The sequence below is a fragment of the Ovis aries genome, chromosome 11 (genome assembly GCF_016772045.2).
Source record: "Ovis aries strain OAR_USU_Benz2616 breed Rambouillet chromosome 11, ARS-UI_Ramb_v3.0, whole genome shotgun sequence".
Taxonomy (NCBI): domain Eukaryota; kingdom Metazoa; phylum Chordata; class Mammalia; order Artiodactyla; family Bovidae; genus Ovis; species Ovis aries.
This window is the reverse complement of record NC_056064.1, coordinates 52,818,935-52,837,700: the sequence shown is the minus strand read 5'-3', so window position 1 is coordinate 52,837,700 and position 18,766 is coordinate 52,818,935. Positions and strand designations below refer to the sequence as shown.

Sequence of the window (18,766 nt, the reverse complement as noted above, 5' to 3'; positions counted from 1 at the left end):
CCCCATCATATTTAGGTTGGAGGTCTGACATCAAAAAAGTCTATCCTGCCAGCCTCTGAATCCGTCCTCTGCATGTCCCTGAGAAATGTCCTGGGGCTGCTTTTTGTAATAACACACATTCTATCAGAGGCAATGGCAGAGGGAGGTCAAACATTTTAACCCAAAGGGTGTGGAACGGGAGGAGGAGACATTTAAGAGCATCAGTGGCAGAAAAAAGGGACAGATGCCGAGGGCAAAGGCCAAAACACAAAGGATGGTCCTGGACCTTGACACGAGATGGAGGAGTGGGGAAGAGGTCAGGCTGGGAAGGTTCCGGAATGTTCCCTGAGGCCTGAGGTTGCTCGTGGACCTTGCAACCCAGGGCTTCCTACTAGCAATTAAGCCGGGACCCTGCTCTGCCCCATAACCTGGCAGGCGGGGATCAACAGCTCACGCTGTCACTTGGGCAGAGCCCTCCCTCCCTTTTTTCATTTTGAGGCTCATCAGCTGGTGGCACAGGCCATTCTAATGGCTTTAAAAGCTTTGTCCTTCAAGATTCGGCTGTTCAGGGTCACTGTGGATGAGTGTCACGTGAGCATGGGTGTGAGCAAAATAGAGAAGCAAGGAGCAGACAGGGCCTGGCTTGGAGGAGCCTCCCACCCTCCACCCCAGTGAGCGGCTGGAGTCTCAGCCCCTGGCCAGGGCTGTCTTTTCCTGCAGAGCAGGGAGGTCCAGGACACAGACCCCCGTCTGTGCCCACCCCCCTGGATCCCCTAAATGCTCTCTGGACCCCAGCCTGGCACCAGAGCCCCACACCACAGCTCCAATGCCCTGCTCCGGCCCAAAGCCACCCTGATTTTTCCTTCTGTTGGCGCTGAGTCATGACTGGCCGAGGCCACAGGTTCCTGTTTCCCAGGCTGAGCCAGGCCCCAACCTACGAAGCCACATCCAGGAAATGCCAAGCGGTGGGCCACGCCAGAACAGAGGGCCTAGCCCTTGTAACAGGTCATCCTGATCTCAGTGTTTCTTCCCACCCCTCCACCCATCTTCCCACCCCAGCACGTGTTGCCTTTTCACAGCCACACCCCATCCAGCTCAAGCATCTTCCTTGGCTGCCCACTGCCGCCCTCTAAATGTCCTCCTGGCGACCTGGTACCAGCCAGTGATTGTTTCAGCTGCCTTGGTGGTCACCCGCTCTTGTTTGTTCTACCAGTCCATAATACTTGCTGAATCTGAACCTGCCCAGAGGTGTCCATATTTTCAGCCCTGAATGCCATCTCCTCGCTACCTGGAGAACTTCTATTCATCCTTCAAGACCCAGCTGAAATAGCCCTTCTCCATCTTCCACCCGGGAAATCCTGTCCTCTCGTGGCACTTGGTGTATATCCCACACCTCTCATCCATTTTGCTATAAACACCCGTACCCTTGTTTACGCAGAGACGAGGGAGCTTCGAACAGGCAGAAGCTATGTTCTAACCATAGAACAGTTAGCTCTATTTGCTGAGCTGAACCTGAGATAACTGGATGGCAACACAGGCGAGGTTTGTCTTGGTCCCTCTTACAACCTGCCTAGTCTATACCTTATCGCAACACTGCACGGAAGTTTTTCTGCACATGAGTAAACATCAGATCAGTCTGTCCTAAGCTTGCTCTTTCATAGTATCGTCCTCAGCGCCTGCTATCAAATGAACCAGGAACATCCAAAGGAGATCACAGGTCTAGAAGAAGCATTGCTGCCAAACTGCATTGTGGTGGTGTACCCAGTCCTGAATGCTTCTTGAAGCTGTTTGCTACTATTGTTCAGAGGCCCAGCACTCTGCACAACGCTTACTGCCTCATAGGTGTTCAATAAACACTCTGCTGACCATCAGAAAACAAGCAAAAAGTCAAAACTACCATGAGGTAACACTGCTCATCAGTCAGAAGGGCCATCGTTAAAAAGTCTACAAATAACATATGCTGAAGAGGGAGCCCTCTATACTGCTGGTGGGAAGGTAAGCTGGTGCAGCCCCTATGGAAAACAGGATGGAGCTCCTCAAAGAACTAAATCTAGAGCTGTCCTATGATCAAGCAATGTTATTGCTGGGCATATATCTGGATAAAACGGTAGTTCAAAAAGATACATAGACTCCCCCTCATGTTCAAAGCAGCACTATTAGCCAAGACACAGAGACAACCCGAATGCCCCCTGACAGATGAATGGATGCGTAACATTTCATCCTTGTCACTCAGCCATAAAAAAGAATAAAATCATATCATTCGCAGCAATGTGGATAGACCTAGAGATTATCACACTAAGTGAAGCAAGTCAGAAAAAGACCAATGCCGTATGGTATCACTTACATGTGGAATCCAAAAAAAAGACACAAATGAACAATATCCATGAAACATAGACAGACAGAACTCTGGCTGTCCAGGGGAAGGGGTGTAGGGGGAAGGAGGAATTGGGAATTTGAAATTAGCAGATGTAAACTATTATATGCAGGATGGGTAAACAGCAAGGTCCTACTATACAGCGCAGAGAACTATATTCAATATTTGGTGATAAATCATAAATGGAAAAGCATATGAAAAGAATGTATATAATATAACCGAATCACTTTGCTGTACAGCAGAAATTAACAGCACTTAAATCAACTACACTGAAACCGATTTTTTTTTTTTTAAAGGAAAATAAGCAAAAAGTACTTCCAAATAGCCAAGAGACCCCATTCGATTCCACACAATAAGGTCCATGCATTTTTCTCTCCTAAAAGCTCCTAAAGCTCCCGGGCAGTCTGGGTCCTGATTTGAAAGTGGGCAGCACCGGGACTCCATCCTGCTGTAGCCCCTCCCTGTGACACAGCCTCAGGGAAGCTCCCTGACCTTGCTGGGACGCAGCTACTCATTTCTGAAACAGAGAACCGCCACCATCGCCAGTATGGGCACACCCTCAGGGTGAGGGAGGGGACTAAGAGCTGGGCCCAGGAGATGCCTGGCACAGAAAGCGTGCACAGCTCAGCGCAGAGCAAACACAGCCCCACGGGGAAGAATGGCACCGACTCTCTCACTCCCCAGGGGGACGAGGAGTTAGGAGAATCGCACCACGCTCACTGCTCAGGCTCAGGGAACCCACCCTGGGCATCGTGGACGCCAGATCTGGGTCTGGTAACAGCTTCCTGGAGGACCTGCTTTGGGGCTACAGAGCACACACTCGTCTTCAAAAATTGTCATAAAAGAAGAGTTAAGCCTAGAACGTTCACTGGCCCCTGAGATGCCGGCAGGGAGGTCGGGGGTGGGGTGGGGAGGCTCTCTGATTGGGCCTGTCACCACGGAACAGGAGTTCAGATTCTTCAGGGCCTGTGAACTGAGTCTCAATGTTTTATAGAATGAAAGAGAAAGAGAAGGAAAGAGAGAAGGAAGAGAGAAGAGAGAGCTCAGTTCTATGGAAAACCTTCCCCAAAGCATCAACACCCTTCAACCATGAAGGAGAGAGGCTGGGCACACTCTTGTCCACCTGGGTGCAAGGTGCCATCTGGGCTCAGCACCCTCTGCACAGGGTGGGGGTGGGGAGACACATATAAGTATTGGTAAAGGAACGGCTTACAACCAGAGGATCCCAAGGGCAAGCTACGGATAGCAGACCCAAAGGGAAACAGATATCTAGGCCCCACATGAGAGGGAGGGCGAGATGGCATCTCCGTGGACCCCAGCCAGCTCAGCCGCAGACATCCTGACCTTCAGCTTTCTGCCCCCGGCACGAGCCAGAGTGGGGACTGTCTTCCCTGCCAAGCTCAGAGTTGGGCAACCTTTTAAGTACAAACCCGGAGAGCAGGGGCCCCATTCTGTTGTCCAAAGGGAAAAAGGTGCAAGGTATGGGAAAGTCTTCAGTCATCGAGCCTGCCTTCAAGAAGATCCAACCCAGGCAAAACAGATGGATGATGGACTGGAAAACAAAGGAGCATGGTTTCCACCTGCCAGTGGCTGACAGAGGAAGACGCAAGAACGTTCCAGAAACACGTTTCCTGCACTTGGGTGTCCCCTGCACGATGGCATCACCCTGAGCTCTGGAGCCACTCCAAGTGAGGGACGGGCCTCTGACACCCAGGCCCAAAGGACAGGGCTGGGGAGTAGCGAAGAGATCCGAAGAATCTGGGAAGAAATGAAAATCGAGGCATGGACTCCTGTTTACCAAACACCTGCTGCGTGCTGAGCCCAGTGTCTGGCCCTGGGGCAGGGGATCAGGTTATGTCCCGTCCACCCCCACGAGCAGACAGCTCTGCTCCACCGCCCCGCCCCTCAAGAACCAAAGGCAGCAGCAGGATGGAGGGTCTTTACAAAGATCCCTGTTCTGACTGCTTTGCACCCCAAAATGATGGCCTCTCCCCGGGCTGCTCAGATTTCTGTTTCTTTCCCTTCGGCTGTGAACACAACATCTGGGTTTGAGATCAAGAGTGATTCGCTGGCTGATGAATTCACCGCCAGATGTTGGCTACTGGAATGCACAACCGTGGACTTAATTCAAAGCACACGCGACCGCAGAGCCCCCGCCCCCACCCCTGGGCTGTGGACACCACACGACGTCACTTCCCCCACTAGGAGCCTGCAAAAACAATCCTTAGTCCGCCCAGCCAGATTTGGGATGGAAAAGAACGGAGTGGATGGAAAGTCAAGGTTGCGGACGACGATCCAAGGAACACAGGCGACGTTCAGACTTTGAGAGATGACGACAGCCCAAACAAAACCAGCGGAGGCCCGGCTGTGCCACTGCTCCGGGTGGGGAGCCGGGGAAGGGACAGGGAGAGGGCGGGCAGGAAATCTTGGGTGTCCCCAGCACATGGTGTGGCCCGGAAGAACAGCACACTCGACCGGCCCGTGTTGATCCAAGTCTCTCCCATACCCCACTGACGTGAGTCCTCCTGTGTCTGCGGACCTTATGGGGGAAGTGATGGAGGCTAAGAACAAGCCAAGGACATAGTCTGTGGGGAAGCCAGACCGCGCCACGCCCCCCCACCCCACCCCAAGGAGAATTGCCTTTCTGAAGTTCATTTATTTCACACTGAAATAAACTGATTTATCTTGTCTTGCCATGGTCCCAAATGCTCTCTGGAGGCACCCCATATTCTACTTATATATCCTATAGGACCTTTCCCAACGGGGCCACTCTGCCAACATGGGCTCCTGACCCCAGAGCATGGTAAACCCCTGGATGTTAGGACTCTGACTTGTTCAGGGCCTTGCCCCAACACACTCAACATCCTTGAATCCCAAGAGCCCAGTGCCAGCCCCAGCACAGCTTCCAGCTTAATAAAAAAATAATCATGGGTCTGCCTGGAAGAGGTGTGGGCATCTCCAGGATTCGGAAAAACATCCGTCTAAACACAAGGTCAAAATCCGGCCTGAACCATCTGAACCTTATGTGTGTACTGACTCAAGATGGAAAGGGTGGCTCAGCATCCACAGAAGCCACCGGTCCTCTCCCAGGCCAGCGCACCTACTGCAGCCTCTGCTTGGACCTGGGAGGGGTGCCCAGGGAGATGGCATTAACCAGGACCCCACTGCCCTGCTCTTCAATCTTGCTGACAGTTGCATGGAAAATGCCCAGTGGTCCCCCTGGTGAGGCACACATGGCCTGAGAGTCACCTACTGCAGGGGAGGAGTCGGAGGACTTTGGCCAGCACATCGGCCAAAGACCCTACTGGCCCCAGTCAAGAGTGGGTGGGGGGTCGCTCTGCTGCTGTGCCTGGAATGGGAGCCCTGGTTTGCGAGCAGGAGGGTCGCCTGGTCCATCTGCTTGTTCTGGGAAGAATTACACACCAACCATTTCAGAACAGTACAGATAGAAACAATTTTGTTCCAGACAGGACCTTGTTCAGTTGCTAAGTCACGTCTGACTCTTTGCAACCCCGTGAACTGCAGCACGCCAGGCTTCCCTGTCCTTCACGACCTCCCTGAGTTTGCTCAGACTCATGTCCATTGAGTCGCGATGCCATTCAACCATCTCATCCTCTGTTGCCTCCTCTTCCTTCTGCCCTCAATCCTTCCCAGCATCAGGGTCTTTTCCAATGAGTCAGCTCTTAGCATCAGGTGGTCAAGGTACTGGAGCTTCAGCTTCAGCATCAGTCCTTCCTAGCCCCCAGTTATTTCAGGCTGGGCTCCAGCCCCCCACTCTCCAGCTGTGCTCTGCTCTGCTGGGGTACTTCAGAGGGGCCTGGAGGATTCCACACTTTTGTCTACACTCACTGGAGAATGGGCACCTCGAGTATAGACATCTACACCCTCAAATCACAGAGCTACCAAAGCCTTTGCTTAATCCCTGCAGGGATATCCCGGGGCTGCCACTTGGGCTGAGGGTCTCCTGTCCCTTTTGGGTGAACACAGTGACACTGTAGGCTGGTCGACCTGGCTGAGGCCCCTTAACCTTTGATTGATGAACGTGTTCCAAGTCTCAGGGGGATGTGAACGGGGGCACCTCCATCCCAGCTGCCACTAACCTTTGAGGCTAGAGTCAGGAGAGCAAGGGGCACCCTCTTCCTCCATCTACCACCTCAGACACACAGTCGGCTGCTCTGCCCTCTGAAAGCTGTAATGGAATAATTATATTTTTTCAGAGCCGTGGTCTGGTATTACTGAAGGAGTTCTAACTGCTTGCATGTAACTAAATCATCTCGGGGGCCATGGGGTGTGTGGTAAAGACACTGTGAGCCTTGGCAATGGGGCTGCATCTGCTTGTTTGGTGGGGGCGCGGGGAGACAAACTTCACTGGCTGGAGTGGTGGTGGTAGGGTAGATGGTGACTTAAGAGACAGGGTCGTGCTCACACGGATGCAGACCACTCCGATGCCCCATGTTTCGGGACCACACCCCTCTCTACAAAACAGTACGTGGAAATGGGGTGTGGCTTCGGGTCCTGGGAGATGTCACAGGAATGTATGACGTCAGCGCTGGCCTGGGGCCTGGAAGGCCCTGGGAGCGTCCAGCCCCACCTCCCCTCCAGCCTCACTGTGCGCCCAGCCCTCACCTTCCCAGCTGTCCCTCAGTGGACCCAGCCCTGGGAGCTCTCCCTGGGCACTCAGCTCTGCCTTCCCTGGCCTCAAGGCCAGGCCCCTTTCAGTCGGGCTGGAGGAGACCTCCAAGTTTGCTGCTTTCAGGGAAATGAAGTAATCAGAAACAGCCCTGAGATGCTGCAGGCAACTGAGGGTTTCGTCTGTCCCCACAGCAGCTGTGAGAGACCGGACCCTCCCCCCACCACCAGGTCCCCCAAAGCTTCCCAGACCTCCCCAACCCCAGGAGCCAACAGATGTCCAGGGCGGAGCAGGGCTGGGCTCTCCAGGGTGAGGTCAAGACTTGGCCAGCACAACTCAGGCCAAGGTCAAAAACGCCTGGAATGATAGCTGCTCAGCGCAGATGTGTTTATTCGGGAATCAAAGGTGGGGCAGGGAGGGTGCAGACAACAGGAAATAGCACAGCCCCAGCCCGGGTCTGCTGCTCGAGAGCCTGCTACCTGAGGATCTGCCAGGCCCGCCCTTGTTGCTCAAGATTCTAGCACACACACGTGAGCGGCTGTCCACTGGATGCCCCGTCTCCATGGAGACCAGCTCGCCTATCTCCATTTTCTGTCCGTTGCTTCGGCTCCCCTGGGGAGCGGGAGAGAAGCAACTCTAGGAGAGCCTTGCCATGCAAACATACACTGCAGGCCTCACCGCCCCACTTCAAGCTGCCCTCCTGACCACCCCCACCCGCCCTGCCCAGGACCCGGATAGGACCGCAACTCAAGCCCCACCACCCTTCCTCCCTTCTCCCTGTCGGCCCAGCGGGATCTCACGCCAGAGGCCTTGATCACGGTCTCCAAAGCCTTGGGCTCGGGGCCCTTCCCATTCACGTGCTGCTGAATCACTTGAAAAAAATGCATCCCGCTCCTGGGAGGATTTGCTGAGAACAGTGCGGCTTTGTGGAGGGAACTGCTGCTCTGCACTTTCTCCGCCAAGACCCTGAGGAGGAGCCAAGCTCAGCCCTGCAAACCCAAGCCTGGAGCCTGCAGCGGGGGCAGGAGCAGGACTGGGCGGGGCAGGGGGCAGCAGGAGGCTGGGAGAGACTCTGGGAGGACACCCGGCCACCCCGCCTTGCCTCCATCCCTCCCTGCCCACAGGCTGAGGGAGGGGTGGGATGGACAGCAGAGAAGCGAGGGGCAGCAGACAAAGGTCCCATCCTCACTGGTGGGCTGGGACCTTGGGCAGGCCTCATTTCAGGATGTGCACACACAGAGTGCCGGGCCAGTGGCTCAGGCCCCATCCTCGTGGACAGTGCTGCAGCGGCGGCCCTGGCATGGGATGCTGAAGCACGTGGTCTGTGGGCTGACCCCGACCACGGCACTGCTCAGGAGCCAGGGGCAGGGATGGGAAGGCGGGAATCCCAGGACCACACCCCCAGCTGTCAGTGTGCAGGGATCCTGGGCGAGCGGGCTGGGAGGTCACGCGCCCACTCCTCAGCTAGTCCTTGTGAGCTTAGCTCACTTGTCCCTCGGAGTGGGTGGTGTGTGGGGTGCAATCCGCCCCCCAAACCTCATCTCCAGGCGGGGATGACGGTGGGCTACACTCTGCCATCGACTCTCCACCCTGTTACAGAGCAAATAGGGTGGAGGCAAGAAGTGGCCGCACCTTATGGCCACTTTCTGCTCACTGGAAGAGGCGCCCCCTGCCCCATGCCCCAACTTTAAAAACCTATTTTCCCATCATTTTACATTTCTGAGCTTCTGGATGTTCTTGTGCACACTGCGACCCAGCACCTGGCTGGATGGGAGAGGGGACAGGCATGAGGACCCCCAGGGCAGCACCCACGGAATGCGGGGACACACCCAAAACCAAGGGTGGCCCCCGGGCCCCACCAGGGCAGGACCTGTGCCGCCATCTCTGCTGAACTGCTGTCCCTTGTCCCGCTTCCTGTCCGTCACTGCCGGCCCACACGTGCCCGTGGACAGTGGACCTTGTGACAGGTACCACCGGCGCTGCCTGCCCCGTGCGGATCGCTTGGGCAAACGGGCGGCGGTGGGGGGCACGGAGGCCTCCCCAGGGGCCACCATCTGGCTGCAAGGACGTGACCTGACGACCCAGAGTGAAACAGGAACAGGGAAACTGCCCCAAGTGTGTGTGGGGGACACACACAGAGGAACGTCCTAGAAGATGCAGTTCCAGAGAGGAAGAGTCCAGGGGGAAGGAGGGAGGGCCCCCTGGGAGGAGCCACCGTGTCGGGGTCCTCACTTCCCTCTGGCAGGACTGGGTGGAAACCTTCCTGGGGGCGTTGTCCCAGGGTCCTTGGCACCTGCATCCAGTCGCATCAAAGTGACCAACAAGGAGAGAAGGCAGTGTCTTCGCGGACGCCACAGGGGGCCCCTGGGATACCATCGAGATCAAAGTGACCGGTGATGCCTCTGTTGGGAACCACTGGAGGGTCACCTGTTTGGGGGGAGGTGGTCCTGGAGCGCTGTTCCATTGCTCGCATTGCCGGTCCAGGCAAGAGGGTGCTCCAGACCACCCTGGTTCGGTCTTCGGCAGGTCAGGTGGAGAAGGGCAAGGTGTCTCCTACAGCTGCCGGGGGACAATGTGGGAGGGACCGTCCAGGCAGAGATGAGTCACCCTCCACCACGTCTCGCTGCCCTTCCCCGACACCTACTTTTAGCTCAAGTGTGGCCAGGAGGGGACAATTCCTCACCTAGAACACGCGGGGCGCAAACACGACCTTTGAAAGTGGAAACAAAAATAACGCACTCAAAGGCAGGCTTGCCCCTTCATTAGACTGTGGCTTCCAGGCCGAGTCAGGAGAACATCATTACTCAGTATTTGGGTCCCATCGTGGCCACGGCTTTAAACCTGGTGACCCCAGGGCGGCCCCTCCACCCTCAGACCAAGGCAATCCCATGGCAACAGACGGAGTTCTGGCTGAGCACCTGCTGAAGGCCTGTATCCCTCCCCGCGGGGAATCCTCATTTGGCCCGGGAGTGACAAAGCTCTCCCAGCCCCAGGACTTTTGTTTTTATTCACACTGGACTCAGACCACACTGAGCTGCTCTGCAGCCCTGACCCATGACTTTCCAGACGCAGATGAGAGAAATGGGGCTGGGATCCAACACTTTCTCTACCTCAAATGGAAAAGCCACAAGACAGCAGAGACCCACGTGATGGAGACGTGAGATGGTGGAAGGATCCTCACTCAAAACTACTGATTTTAAAACAAAACCATAAAAAACCCACAAAACACCAAACACCTTGTAGGATGCCATTACTGCTCCACACAGACGGGCACGTCCAGGGGTTGGGGGCTGGATGCTCAGAGACGCGCATCGGGTCACTCACCCTGCCTCTCTGAGTACCCTTCCATTGCCAGCTGAGTCGTTGTGCTCACCTGTCACCTGTATCCTCCACTAGGATGCAAGATTTCCATGCGCCTGTTGTTCACTGTTCACCTCCAGGTTTGTGAGGCAGTGTCTGCCAGTCAATATTTGCACAGGGAAAAGGGTGCAAGGTCAGGCCAACATTTTCCAGAGGCAAAAAAGAGGTGAAAATGGGAAGAAAAACAGGAAGGAGACCTTTCCCACACCTCCGTCCCAGCTGGGGTGGCCACACATTCCCAAAGCACTTTCTGATGTCAGGCCTTTTGAACCCAGTGCATTAGGGATGTTACTCTCATTTCGGGAACTGGCCCAAAACCAGCAGCAATGGGAAGTCTCAGAGGGTCCCACGATAATGTGACGCAGCAGCAAAATTGACACCTGCCTGTGAGATGGACGAACTCACTACGCTGGGTCCACAAAAGCTTCCAAAAGACCACATGTGCCATGACATCCTTTTTATAGGGGTCGAGCATAAGCTGGACAACACAGGGTGTGTTCTGGTGGGTGAAGTGGGGACGACTCCCAAGTTCTGCAGATACACAATACAGCTAAGGAGCAACAGCGCACTGAAGAGGGAAGAGGCACACAGATATAGCTGGTTTTCGGCAAATATTTCAGATCTCAGATTTGAATGGTGGGCTCACAGGTGATGATTACACTGTCTACATATGGGCAGGCTGGGGTCCCAACAGACCCTGCCTTTACTTCCTGTTGGTCACTACAGCTGGGCTATGGTGCCAAACATACGTAAGATTAAAAAGGCCACTGATGGCCCAGTAATGCCCACACACCATGACTAAAGAGGGGCTCCTACTCAGGACAGCTGAGGTTCCTGGAAGGGAGGGAGGGAGGCCCATCTTCTTGATATGCTAGGCCCAGGGGTCAGCTAACACTGGCTTGAGGGCCAAAGCCTGCCTACCCGTTATTTTTGCAAATCAAGTCTTATTGGAACTCGGTCACACCCATTCATTTAGTCTACGGCTGCCTTCCAGGCACTGAGTAGTTGCCCAGAGACCATATGGCCAGTGAAGCTTAGAATGTTTGCTCTCAGCTCCTTGCAGAAAAGGTTTGTCCACTCCGTTCCAATCCCTAAGAATGCAACTGGAAGATAAAACCCCATCCAGCGGAGGGTCTCCGTGGCTGCTGAGGCTTCTGGGTCAGGGGTAAAGCTGGGAGAAAGGCAAGTGATGAGACACCCTACTCCCCACCCCCACCAGCCCCAAAGGAGTCTGTAGGGCTGTGTCACAGAGAAGCATTTCCCCTTCCTTTTCTTCTCTTTCCTCTTTCTTCCTCTTGCTCCCACCCCCTTCTCTCCCTCCCTCCCACTTTCTAATATTAAATTTACAACAATGTTACCAAGTGATGTCCTATGAAATGATGTTGCTTTGAAAAGACTGAAAGATTTTCGTTAAACCTCTCCTTGAACGTCTCAGCCACTGGCTAAGCAACCCATGATGTATCTTTTGAAACTGCGCCCGTCTGACCTTGGATGCCCCCTCAAAGTCCAGTGTTTATTTGACTGAAACATCTGAAGCACTTAAATGTACCTGGCGCTTCCATCTGCGCTCGTGGTACATGAAAACAGCCTCAGCTCCAGGACACACCCCTGGGCTAACGCTGGCCAGACCCACATACCGCGCCCTACACGGGTTCTTATTTTCATGCTAAGGATTCTTTCCGAACAGGACTTAGTTTTTAAAGGCAAGATTGGGAGTAAGTAGGATTTCTGCAGAGGTTCCTCTGCAGAGGTTCCTCGCGCCAAAAGCACAGGAGGATGACTGATGGCCCATTTCAAAGAGGCTACGGGTTTCTGAGCAGATGACGCAAATACAATCGCACAGACTTGGGTACTAGTTCCGGCAGAACGCCCAGTTATCAGTGATGTATTTACCATGGGTGGGACTCTCACTTCTAACATATTTTCTGAAACTCCAGCAAGCGTTTCCTGGCTTCTTTAAGAAACTGCTTGTGCAACACGTTCTGCTCTAGAATCTGCTGTTGAATGTCACGGATCATCTGACTGTGCCTGTCATCGTCGACGACGGCAGCCGAGGGGGAAGTGGGGCTGCGGTCATACCCGCCTTCCTTCTCCGGGTCTGGAGGGGAGTCAGGCTTCGGATGAACCAGACGAGCTTGGCTGTGTCCCCTCCTCCCGTCTTTCAGCTCCGTCTGGAGGTCAGCCTCCAGGCTTACCTTGTGGTGTTCGATTGGCTCAAGCAAGTCCAGCTGCTTCAGTCTTCTTTGCTCCACCTGCACTGATGCCATCAAGCCAACCCTGTCTACCTGTTCTTGTGGGTGAAGCTGAAGGGAGCCCTGCACCAGCGCATCCAGCTGGGGCTGCTCCCATCCGGATCCAGGGCTGCACGAGAGCCGGTCCTTTTCATTCAGAGAGGTTCCTGCCTTGGGAAACCAAAGTGTACTGTCGCTCTTAACCACGCCCTTGGCCATCCTCTGGTATTTCTGGCTCTCGAGCTTGCTTAGAAACTTTTGCAAGCTGGTTCTGGACGGCGTCAGGTGGGCTTCCATCCCCACTGGATTCATGGGCTCCCCGGTGGGCACCATAGGAATCTCTGCATCTCCTTCCGCCTTCTCTCCCTGGCTCTCCCTTCTCCATGCTTGCGTCTCCTCTGTGGAGTCCTGACCTGCACCAGGGCTCTGATCCACCGCGGGCTTGAGATTCAGCTGCAAGTTCAGGTGTTTTTTCAGCTTCCTGTTGGTATCAAACAACTCTTCGAAGGCAAATTCCAGCTCTCTCTGCCACTTGCTCTTGTTCCCGAGCTTTGCGGGCGGCGAGGCCCCCCTTCTGTGGGTCGAGCCGACTGGACACAGCTGTTCCAGGTGGTCGGCTTTGCCTTCGGGACTCTGATCCAGACAGTTGTTTTTCGGGCCTTGATGACGAGCTGGTCGCTTCCCCAGCTGCCTCCTGCCCTCCCGGGCTGCGTCACTCTCCTGTCCCTCCAGGCGCTTGATCCCCTCTGTGGCAGCCAAGAGCTTCTCCACGTCTGTCCCGTGACGGCAGCCCCCGCCCGTCTTCATGGAAGGCGCTCGTTTTCCTCTACTCCTCTCCGGGGGGCTCAGGGAAGGGGGACACGGGCCCGTGGCTCTGGAGGCCCCCTGCCTCTCTCGGTCCACTGCTCTCCTCCGGGACGTGGCGCACCAGGGTTGTCGTCGGGCCAGCTCCTCCCTGCGTCCCTTCTCTTCCTGCGCGGCCACTCTGTGCTTCCCCCTAGCCCTGGGCAACCTGGCTGCTCCTCGCTGGGCTGAGCCCTTTGAGTCAGGTTCATGGTCCTCGGCCCGTTCGCCCCCCGAGCCCAACAGATGCGCTAAGTACAGCCGCCCCAGGCCTCGAATTTGCTGGTCCAGGGCCTCCGGCCACTCTGCCTTCAGCTCCTCAACCAAGCGCTGGAGCAGCTGGGTCTTCTGCTGCTGGGGGTCCTTCTGTCTTCTCTGCGGGGCCAGGGCTCCCTTCTCTCGGACCTGGAGCAATCTGTCCAAAAGGTTCTGCCTCGAGAGCAAGGCTTCCTTGTCGGGACTGGGGCTCCGTCGAACAGCTCTCTCTGAGCTTCTTCGCATGTCAGGGACCTCTACAGACACAGCTTTGGAGAGAAGGTGGTAGGAACCGGGAGAGCGGAGGTTCAAGGGCACTGGGGGCCGAGAGGCCACAGGTGCCACGGCTGTTCTGGGTCAAGCCCACCCAGCAGGAAGATGCACAGCGCTGCCCCGAGCGTTCCAAGGAAAGTGAGGCCCTGGAGACAAGGCACAGGGGAGGACTCTGAGTGTGGCGGGCTCAGGGGGGCCAGGGGAGGTGACCCGTCCCTTCAGACTGCCCTCCTGGCCCCCACCTGCAAGGGCCCGTTCGTCCTCAGCTCCCGATTTCTGCCTCACATGCCTCCACACAAGACCTGCAGGGCAGCTGTTCTCAGCGGAGGGTGGTTTTGCTTCAGAGGGGCACGTGTGGCCATTTCTGGAGATAGTTTCGGTTGTCACAACTGGAGGAGGTGGGCAGTGCTACAGGCATCTGGTGGGTGGACGCAGGGCTGCTATGAAACAGCCCAGGATGCAGAGGATGGACAGCCCTGCGACTAGCAGGGACCTGGCCCCCAACGTCCACAGTGCTGAGGTTACGACCCCACCTTAGGAGACGAGTTAGGGCTCAGGTGGGGAGGGCGGTGTGCAAATGCCTGGCCCTCTGGAGGGAGCTACTTATAAATGAAAGGAGGAAGGAGCGTAGGGGGAAGAATCTGGCGAGGAAGGTGCGTGCGTGTGTGCGCGTGGGTAGGGGGAGGTAGGCAGGTGACTGCGGATCGAATGTTTGTACTAAAATTCAGTGCAAACAGAGGTTAAGCTGGTGCTATCTCTTTTCTCACATCTCTATGGCATCAGGCAGGGACATGTGCTCCACCAGACCTTCCTAAAGAAGGACCTGCATTTATACCAGAAAAAAAGAGTCTGGAGCTATGGCCACTCACAGCTGGTGTCCCAAACTGCCATTATTTGTGGGCTACATAAGCCGCCTCCTGGACACTGCAATTTGAAAGGAGCCCACTTCACCTGTGTGGGATTCCCTTCCCTTCTTTCATCTTGGGGTGTGTGGGGTGGAGTCAGGCTGAGCAAATTTTAGCTCAAAGTAATGGTGGTCCCCAGAAATCCCACTGCATCAATTGGAACAACTAATGCGAATTGTGCGGGCTGCCCTCCACTCATCTTTTTTCCAGTAACCCTGGAGGTAAGGAGTTATCAAGGGTCCAAGGGTGAACCTGTGCACCCCTGGTTCACAGGTGGGGAAAGTGAGGCAGGGCAACTAAGAAACTTGACCCAGATCACACAGCTGGGAAGTGGCAGCTGCCGCTCAGGTAGACATCTCGTCTTTGACCAATGGTCACATAGCCACCAGCTTTTGGTAACTGTGATCATGTAGTTAGACATGTGGAAACCTGGTTAATACCATATTCTACCAGTCTGCCAACCCCCACGATGAGCAAGAGGAGAGAGAAAGAGAAAGCTAGGGCGTTAAACACAAAGGTTGAGATTTTCAACCAAAGTGACACGGGTATCCACATACAAAAAAAGATTAATTTAGACCCTATCTTACCATATACAAAACTGTATATCATAGACAAAAATTAATGCAAATGGATCATAGACCTTAACGTAAAGTCTAAAGCTACACTTAGAAGAAAGCAGAAGTGCAAGTTCATGACCTCAGGTTGGGCCCACATTCTTAGATACAACTCCAAGAGCACAAACAATACAAGAAATTGATAAGTTTGGCATCATCGGTATTAAAAACCTCTGCACTTTAAAAGACATTGCTAATAGGTATAAACACAAGACACGGACTGGAAGGAAATACCTGCAAATCACACACCCAACAGAAGACCTGAATCAGTTGGTATAAACTACTCGTACAACCCAGTAAGAAGACAACAAACAATCCATTTAAAAATGGGCAAAAGGCTGAAATATACACATCATCAAAGATTTATGCATGGCTGATAAAGCCCATAACAAGATGTTCAACATCAACCCTCATCAGGGAAATGCAAAATGAAGACACCACTTCACACCCACTAGGATGGCTACAATGAAAAAGATAGGCAATGACAAATGTTGGTGAGGGCATGGGGACATCGGAACCCTCACAAGCTTCTGGTTCCTGGTGGGGATGCAAAATGCTGCAGCTGTTCTGAAAAACAGTTTGGCAGTTTTATACAAAGGTGTATGTATGGGACTTCCCTGGTGGTCCAGTGGTTAAGAATCTGCCTGCCAATGCAGGCAACACTGGTTTGATCCCTGGTCCAGGAGGATTCCACATGCCTCGGGGTAACTAAGCCCGTGTGCCACAGCTGAGAAGCCACTGCGGTCAGAAGTCCGAGCACCGCAACTGGAGGGTAGCCCCTGCTCGCTGCAACCAGAGAAAGCCCATGCCAAGCAACGAAGACCCAGTGCAGCCATAAAAGGTGAAAGCAGATCCACCTAAGCACACGCCCAGGGAAAAGGAAGTCATGTCCCTACACCAAGGAAGGGAAGCGCAGAAACCGAGTAACTGCCCCAGCTCACAGGGATGAGCCGGGCTTGAATCTGGGTCCCAAACATCAGAGACTGAGCTTTTCCTGCCCCTAGGAATGGCCACAGGCTTCCCTAGTGGCTCAGAGGGCAAAGAATCCGCCTGCAGTGAGGGAGCCCTGGGATCGATCCCTGGGTTGGGAAGATCCCCTGGAGGAGGGCATGGTAACCCATTCCAGTATTCTTGCCTGGAGAATCTCCATGGACAGAGAGAGGAGCCTGTCGGGCTACAGTCCATGGGGCTGCAAAGAGTCAGACGTGACTGAGCTACTGAGCACAGCACAGGAATGCCCATAGGGGTGTCCAAACAGATGAGGAGAGAGAAAGAGCTGTGAAGGTCTCTTTGTCTGTCTTGGAAGACAGCTGGAGAGAGCAGCGTAAACTGCACTGCTAACGGGTGACAATGAGCATAACCTGGACAAGCGTCTCCCACTCTGGAGGGCCCCCACCCACTCGATCACCCTGTTACAGCCCAAGCCAGGTTGGCTGGGGCAGGCACCCCAGTGCAGTCCAGTTGGTTTTCCTAGAGACATGCAAATGGATGAAAACCTATAACATCTGGATGGTGACCTTGGGGAAAAAGCCCAGAAATTAGTCAGCTCCCTCGTTGAGGAACTGAAAACCCTGGAGCAACTGGCAGATGCACCTGGGCCCTCTGCCCACGTCCCCAGCTCCCCAGGGCCCTCACCTCCAAGCCCTGCCCTGCTCACTGACCAGACCAGAATGCTCTGGGCGTCCAGTTCTCCCTGGGGTCTTCTGTTCCTGCTCCCCCAGAGGGGGACGGGCTGGGCTGTGACCGCCACCCTCAACCCCTCAGGAAGCCGCAGCCCCATCCTTACAGAAGGCCCGCTCAGCACGGCCGCTGGGAGGGACACTGGGCCCATTCTCCTCTCACCCTCTGCTGTCCCCAGTGCGTAGAGCCAGCCCTCGGTGGTCACCTGGGCAGCGGCTCAGATGACTCTTCAGCCAAGGCAGATCCCCTCCCAGGCCACCGGGAAGCACCCAGGCCCACAGCAGCCCTCCTGCCTTCTGACTCCTCAACGGAGCTTCCACGGCAACCCCACTCCAACGAGGAGGAACAGTGACCACGAAGGAGGTGGCGAGGCTCTGATGCCAGGCGGGCTGGATCGAAGGGTCGCACCTGAGCGTCCTAACCAGGCTTTTGTCACCTCCCCCATCTCCACCCCACCCGGCACCTCCACGCCACCCCTGCCCTCCTCCCTGGCACTGTGGTTACAGCCACTGTTCTGACTCAGCCAGCTGTGTCCCTTCAGCATCTGCAACTGGCCCCCTGGTCCGCAGAGCAAGTCTCCAAGCAGAACGAGGAGTCACCTGCATCACGGTCGCCTGAGCTACTGGCTAAAATGCAGATTCTGGGGCCCTGCCTCAGACTGATGATCCCACGCCAGCCTCAGTGGGAAGGGGGCCCAGGAATGTGCTCGGTTAACCATCTCACCAGAGTCAGTTGGTCATTCCCTGATCTGCAGGCTTGAGAACATTCCAGCAGTTCATGATCTTGCCCCCTTCTCCCCAGCCGGGCATAGCTGGCCAGGCTCCGAGCCATCCCAAACGTCCCCCACGCAGGTCCAGTGCCTTCGCTGTATTCAATCCCATCCTTCTTCCTCAAATAGAACCCCTCCTCATCCCACCCACCCACCTTTCCCAGACCTCGTCTGGTTCCTCCTCCCTGACAAGGTGGCCCCTGATTTCCACAGCAATGAGAAAAATGCTCCGGCTTTTCTCCCAAGGCCCATAGACTCAACGCCCAGGTGACATAGTTTAGCACATTTTCTTTGAAACATTTAAAAATAGAAATAAAAGGGCCCCCAGTTAGTGGCATGGCCAGCGTGAACCTTTCCATGTAATTAAAGCTCTTTCACATGTGAAGTTAAACATTTCTCTGTCTCCTGAGTGTACACAGAAGAGATATAACTTGACCTTTTTAGAACTCTGGATTACCTTTAGGACTACAATATAGAAAATCCCTCAAGGGCTTTTAAGATATATAGGACCCCTCAAAAAACATTTCTGAATATTCTGAATATTCATTAGAAGGACTGTTACTGAAGCTGAAGCTCCAATACTTTGGTCACCTGATGCAAAGAACTGACTCACTGGAAAAGACCCAGATGCTGGGAAAGATTGAAAGCGAAAGGAGGAGGAGGCAACAAAGGATGAGATGGTTAGATAACATCACTGACTCAATGGACATAAATTTGAGCAAACTCGGGGAGATAGGGGAGGACAGAGGAGCCTGGCAGGCTGCAGTCCATGGGGTTGGACACTACTTGGCAACTGAACAACAGGAAAACCATACATATATGACACAATTCCTCTGAACTAAATGGCCCCAGA

At 54.6% G+C, this 18,766-nt stretch overlaps 2 protein-coding genes across 4 annotated transcripts in view; both read right to left on the bottom strand.

Moving 5' to 3' along the window:
* Positions 1-18,766, bottom strand: part of TIMP2 (TIMP metallopeptidase inhibitor 2) — an 86,520-nt gene that overhangs the window by 16,759 nt on the left and 50,995 nt on the right. The gene's annotated exons all lie outside the window — the stretch shown is intronic.
* CEP295NL (CEP295 N-terminal like) overlaps positions 101-18,766 on the bottom strand; it is a 37,368-nt gene continuing 18,702 nt past the window's right edge. Inside the window, exon 5 of the mRNA XM_060395829.1 lies at positions 101-14,091. Coding sequence (XP_060251812.1) covers positions 12,257-13,918 — 1,662 coding nt within the window. The 5' untranslated portion in view covers positions 13,919-14,091 and the 3' untranslated portion in view covers positions 101-12,256. The remainder of the gene's footprint in view (positions 14,092-18,766) is intronic.